This window comes from Pteropus vampyrus, unplaced genomic scaffold, assembly GCF_000151845.1.
Source record: "Pteropus vampyrus isolate Shadow unplaced genomic scaffold, Pvam_2.0 Scaffold50, whole genome shotgun sequence".
NCBI lineage: Eukaryota > Metazoa > Chordata > Mammalia > Chiroptera > Pteropodidae > Pteropus > Pteropus vampyrus.
This window is the reverse complement of record NW_011888831.1, coordinates 9,173,269-9,179,822: the sequence shown is the minus strand read 5'-3', so window position 1 is coordinate 9,179,822 and position 6,554 is coordinate 9,173,269. Positions and strand designations below refer to the sequence as shown.

General features: G+C 37.5%; 1 protein-coding gene across 4 annotated transcripts in view; it reads left to right on the top strand.

Moving 5' to 3' along the window:
- Positions 1–6,554, top strand: part of MYO1D (myosin ID) — a 298,677-nt gene that overhangs the window by 225,682 nt on the left and 66,441 nt on the right. The window contains exon 22 of one of the 4 annotated variants that reach the window (XM_023530614.1): positions 3,300–3,387. The exons of the other annotated variants lie outside the window; for them this stretch is intronic. Coding sequence (XP_023386382.1) covers positions 3,300–3,372 — 73 coding nt within the window. The 3' untranslated portion in view covers positions 3,373–3,387. Of the gene's footprint in view, positions 1–3,299; positions 3,388–6,554 lie in introns of those variants that run through there. 4 annotated transcript variants of the gene reach the window in all.

Sequence of the window (6,554 nt, the reverse complement as noted above, 5' to 3'; positions counted from 1 at the left end):
ACTTCTCAGTCCTTTAAAGGGCATCTATGAAAAATCTAAAGCTAACGTCATATTTACTGAAAGACTGGATGCTTTCTCCCTAAGACAAGATTGAGCACTATTAGGTAATTTTTGGATAATTATCCATTTTGGATAATCGTAATTGGATAATTTGTATTGTTACTTTATAGTATCACTTTGGGAAAGAGATTGGCAATTTTTTTTAAGAAATTAAGCGTATATCTACCATATATTCTAGCCACGCGACTGCTAGGTATTTACCTAAGAGAAATGAAAGCATATAGCCACATGAAGACTTATACACAAATATTCATAGCAGCTTTATTTGTAAGAGCCAAATACTTGAAACAACCCAAATGTCCATTAACAGGTGGATGGATAAGCATACTGGGGTATGTCCATACAGTGGAGTCCTACTCAGCAATAAAAAGAATGGTTATGGATACATACTACCACATGGATGAATTTCAAATTTTATTTTAAAATTAATGCTTGGTGAAAGAAGTCCATCTGAAAAATGCATAAAATACAAATTAATCTACAGTGATAGGAGGCAGATCAGTGGTTGTTGGGAAAGGAGCGTGGGTGGGGAGGGACAAGAAGAAGGGACACAAGGAAACTTTTGGAGTGATGGACATTTTGAGTGTGGTGATGCTTTCATGGGTATATAAACATCTCAGACTTTTCAAATTGTATATTTTGAATATGTGGAGTTTATCATATGTCAGTGATGCCTCGGTAAAGCTGTTAATAAGCTTGGGACAGGGATCTGGAGTTTAAGGAGAGCTATTCAGGTGACGTGGGCAGTGCATTTGGGGTGGAAGAAAACAGCATGAACAAAGACTAAAGGAAATATTTGAAAATACATTCTGAGAAGTGAGAAGCAGTCCAGTGTGGCAACATCAGAGGTTGCGTGAAGGGAGTGGCAAGAAATACTAGAAAGGTAGCAGGTATGACCAGAAAGTCAGGAAACTTGAAGGCAGGGTAATGAGTTTGAATTTATGCCAAAGCAGAAGGAAGTCACCAAGGAGAACATGAAGAGTGGAAAGAGGGACCAGATTGGTACCCTAGGCAATTCTTATGTTTAGCTGATAGGAGGTCAAAAAGGGAGAAGGAGACTCGGGGGAAGTAATCTCTTGGAAAAACAACGGCGACATGGTCAGATCCCTCACCATAAAGGAAGATGAAGACCCGGAAAAGTCCATGTTACCTGGTAGCCTTTGAAAGTGCCTTTAGTAGCGGAGAGGAGGGGAGAAGGAGGTAGATGGGGTAAAGCAGTCTAATATGTGGTAACAGAAAGAAATCTTACTATGCGCGGTGAATACACAGTGTAAATATATATATATGCCTTACTGTTGAATTGTACACCTGAAGCTTACTGGATTTTGTTAACCAATGTCACCATAATAAAAAAATAAAATAAAATAAAAAGAAAGAAAAAGAAAGTGCCTTTAGTAAAGTATCAGGAGTGAAAGCCAAATCGCAAAAATAAATAAATAAATAAATAAATAAAAGAAAAGAAATATGTTTTGGGGAGAGGAGGAGGAGAAAGATGAAATGAACATATATTCTGATCTTTAAAAGTTAGTTTATCTCTTTCTATTCTAAATTCTATGGTTTTAAGCTCAATAGTTTAATTTTTTATACTGTATAAATTCAAGAAAACCAGCTCCAGGTATCTGTTCTGTAGGTGAGAACCTGAACATCCAGTTGTAGATGCATTCTAAACTCAGCAAGCTAATGTTGATTCCCAAATGAGCAAAGTTCTGAAGTTGTTATTCTACTAACTGGTGAAAGCAGGAATTCTGTAATAGGGAAGGATTCGGTGATCCTGAGAAGACCATCTCCCTTGAGACTCATTTACTACCCATGAGAGCCTCTATTATTTGGTGACAGTTTATTGGGCCTCTCATATGGGCTGAAAAAAGAACTTAAGACCACTAACGTAGGGAAATATTTTGACCAAGTAACTTGTTTTATATATATGAGTTTTTAAGCCATATTCTGCCAACCATTACTTATGTTTTATAAACCCAAGCTTTCTATTAGCTAACTCTAGGTTCTATTTGACACTTGTTTCCCAATCTTAAATGTTCCATTTGTTTGGATTCTTATTGAGGCTCTGTTTTCGACTGTCATTATAGGAAGCTAAATCATATTCACTATTTTGTGACTAGACTATGAATCCTTGGCAAACAAACTCAGCATTGTTGTTAAATGATAGCCTCTGTTCAGAAGAGCAGAACTCGAACCTGAAAGTATACCTTCAGCAAAAGGAAAGTTATAAAAATAACATCTGGGCTCCTGACAAACCTTGATTAATTGTTAGATACTACACATTATCTCAACTTTAAATCACTTATCCTTTTTAAAAGAGAGGCAGTCATAAATCAAAGCTGATGTTTTTCAACTTAAGACAATATGAATATCAACTCGCACAAGCAGATTTCATAAGCACATGGACAGCCATCATATCATCTAGTCCCATTTAGGTCATTTAGATATCCTGAACAGTGCGTGAGGTCTTTTTGATATGTACCACAGAATTTTCTTTAGCGTTTTGTACTGTTTAGAAAACTTTTCACCTCCCTTTTGTAAAAGATTGGAGTTAGGAAGTCACAATCGTCCTCAGAAAGCTTTGGGAGGTGACTCTAATACAGATTTCTAAATGTGCTGTTCTTTGTTGCTTCCATCTTGGATAGAGTAGTAAGAAGGTCAAGAGACCCAGATTCCTTTAAATATAAACCCTTATGGGTTAAAAACTTGCCATCAGTTATAATACTTGGAACCTAAATAGCAAATAGGACAGAGTAGCAAGCTCTTGTCAGTTCTGCAGTGTTCTTTGTCTTGCACATGTAGGAAAAACAGATATTTTGACATGCTTCCTTTTCCTTCTCCCTGACTCACCCCTGATCTCCCTAGCAATGAACTAAATTTATTGCAATAGTTCCTAGATTCTATTAGTGGATTCTCTTTAGTAGGTAAAAAGGAATCAACTCTAAAGCTTTTTGTGGCTTTGAAGGTCCTGCCTTGTTCCTGCACCTCTGCTGTTGTCACATCTCTCAGATGAGGACATTGATTGACCACAAACCCAAACAAAAAGATGTTCCCTTGATGATAAGCATAACAGGAACCTACTTTTTAAGAAGTGCTATTTTCTTTTCCATTGCTATGGGTATGCTGAGCACTGTGGATTGATTGCCACCAGAGGTAGCCAAACAGTGAATCATCCTGGGAATTCTAGAGTCTATATGATGAATTTATTCCTGACCCTCATTCTAGATATCATTTCTCCGAAGGGCAATCATCCAAGCAAATGCCAAAGAAAAGAAGCAGGAATCCTTAAATATAATGGAGGGAAAACAAAGTTAGGAGAAGCCCACCCCAGAGGGCATGGTGAGTGAAGGCTACGGCATAAGATGGAAAGAGGGAGACCTCTGAACAAACAGAGAACTCACTGCATCTATAGGACGATAAAATAAGATTGATATCCGAAAGCCACCCAAAAGGTCCCTCTCCTTGTTGTGTTTTACCACACCACATGTGTGTTTGATGTTATTCAACCAAAGAGAATTTATTGTAAGTATAAAACTTATAATAAAACCTTGTTAATCTCTATTTTACTCATTCAAAATGTTCATCAATAAGTAAAAGGATACAAAAGAAATCAAATGTAAGACTTTGTAGCTGGAGGGTCCTGCCTAAAGACTTTTTAATGGATCGAGCTGCCTAAGCAAGGTCAGTCCAAGGTGGTGGTGGGTGGAACTGCAGCAAGTGTGAAGGACAGTTGCCTGGACCAAAAGGAATCTCAGATTTAGAAACTGGTTAATTATTTTAGTTTTACTACAGAATATCTTTATCATGCTTAGAATTAGGTGAAACAGTATATCAATTCTGGATTTTTTTCATCAAAATGAGTGCTTTAGGTTCGATTTCCATATATCTATTTTTTTTTATTGCTTTTATTAATAACTACTTTTTAAAATCCTGCTAGTCAGTTTATTTACATAAATTATCTACTTTAATCTTCAAAATCACTCTACTATACAGTAGATATTTTTAACCTCATTTTACAGGTGCAGAAACTGGGATTGAGAACATATAAATTATTTTCCCCAACTCACATAGCTAATAAGTGGTAGAACAAAATCAGAATTCAAACCCAAGTTCTCTGACTCCAAACCTCATGATCTCTGAAAGCCACTGTCTTTCTGTTAGGACCAGAAGCCTAAAAAGTTCGACAGGGATATGCTTCTTGCCTGAATTTCAGAGGGCTTCTGCTGCACCTCACATTGTTTGCCTTTGTTTTCATTTCCTCAGTCATATAGTGAGACCCAACTCAAAAGTTCCAGGCCTTCTGTAGATGTTAAATGCCAGAGATACAGCAGTGAGTAAGACACTGTTCTTCACTACACGGAGTTTGCAAATAGATAATGAAGAACAATTATAATTACGCTGAGAACCATAAAGGTGGACTAAGGAGTGCCGTGAATAAAAGATTTGCTCAGAAAATTATTAGGAAAGGTTTACATGAATGTATTTCACCTAATTAAGAGGAAAATTTGTAGAAACACTGTCTACATTTGGAAGAAATAAAATTGAATTTCTTTATTCAACCTACTATAATTCAGCCTAATGTATTTATTTTAAGTTAGCCAGCTTTACAAAATTTCCTCTTGTATGCATTAACCTGAATAGTCTTTGCCAGTATTGATACAATTGTGTTTCCTTTGTCTGCCGTTAGTATCTTTAGTGGAAAATCGTAGTTGGGACCGAGATTATACCTAAGAGTGAATATGTATGTGAATTCTCTTCACTTGTACTGGATGCTAAAAGACAATGGAAAGTTGTCTTTAAAGCACTGAGAGGAAAGTATTGTCAGCCTATAATTCTTCACCCAGCCAAAGTGTCAGTCTGGTGCGAAGTTTAAAAGGAGTGGGAGGAAACATGGTCAGACAAGCAAAGACTTTTCACACACCCTATCATAGGAGATTTTCTGAGGCAAACTAAGGTAATACAACAAGAATGTGGAAGACATGGGAGCCAAGAGGTAGTAGATCCAAATCGGGAGGGAAATAAAGTCTGAGTGGCAGCTGTGATACAGACTTGGCGAGCACTCAGTCCAGATCAGAGCAAGAAGATGGAGGGCTTCAATGAATGGTACCTGGAAAACTCAAGGGGTTTTATTCTATCCTTAAAAGAAAAGGTAATTGCAAATTCCAAGAAGGAAAAAAAAAATAAAACATTCAAGACAGAACATGTTTGGGACATTACTTAAGTAGTGAATAATAATTACCTGGTTGCAATAATAAAATAATGCTTTATTTCTAACTTTAGGAATTAGTCTTAGTCAAAGCATAGAAGTGTTGGCTAAGTTACAGAATATTAAGTTGATAATAGTCAATAGTTTTTTATAATGCCTTCTGTGTTCACTGTTCTAGGTGACAGGGATACAGGCAGTGAACGAAATAGCTCTCAGTGCTCACATTCTAGAAAGGGAGTAAACAATCAATACAAACAAATTATTAAGGTAACATCTACAGTACTATGAAGAAGATAAAATAGGATAACATGATGAAGCATAGCTAGGGATAGTAGGTCGCTTTGCTCTCATGGAAGGCCTCTCCAAGGGAGTGACGCTTCCATTAGGATTTAAAGGATTAGAAGAAGGAAAAGATCTGGGGTGTTCCCAAGCAGAAGAGCAAAAGTCCTAAAACAGGAATTGGCCGTGCCTGTCAAAAGATAAGGACCAGTCCAGCCGGAACAGAGCGAATGAAGGGAAAGTGTAGGAGAATGGAAGTTAGCGACAGCCCAGGCCGGATCGTTTGGGGCCTTCTGGGCAATGGTAAGGAGGTTGCAGTGAGAGACCACTTATTAGCAAGGAGGGTGATGTGATCTGATTTATATTTCAGGATGTTTATATTTCAAGAAAATCGCTCTGGCCATTTCGTAGAGGATGGATTAGTAGTAGGACAAGGAAGTGGCTGGTCCTGGAACGAGAAGGTGATGACTTGCCACTAGCATTTTAGCAGTGGAGATGGTGAGAATATATTTTGGAGGCAACAATGACGGGACTTACGTGAGGTGGAAGGGAAGGAGAGGATTCGTTTTTGCTAGAGCACCTGGTAGATGGGGTAGTGTTGACTAAGAATGGGACACCTGGGACAGGAGCACCTTTGGGAGGTAAGTCAAGAGTTCGTTGTTGGAGATGTTACAAAAGACGTATTCTCAACCCGGAGGTTGTAAAAGTGTAGCTGACAAGAGGCGGGAATTGAGAGGGAAGCAGAAATCCTAAAAGGAGGATAAAGACACCCTTACCTTATACAGTGGGCAGTAAAGACATGGTTTCTTGTTTGCTGATGGAACAAAACAGAGGACATATATTATGTAATGTAATAAAGATAATCATAAGTTATATAACTGTATTTAGTTATAGTCGAGGAGGGAAAGAGGAGGTTTTAAGTGATATAAATGCAGATCTGTCATAAAAGGATGTCAATGCATAATAACTAAAATCAATAAATTAAGAAAGCAGTATAAGCATATTGTTTAGC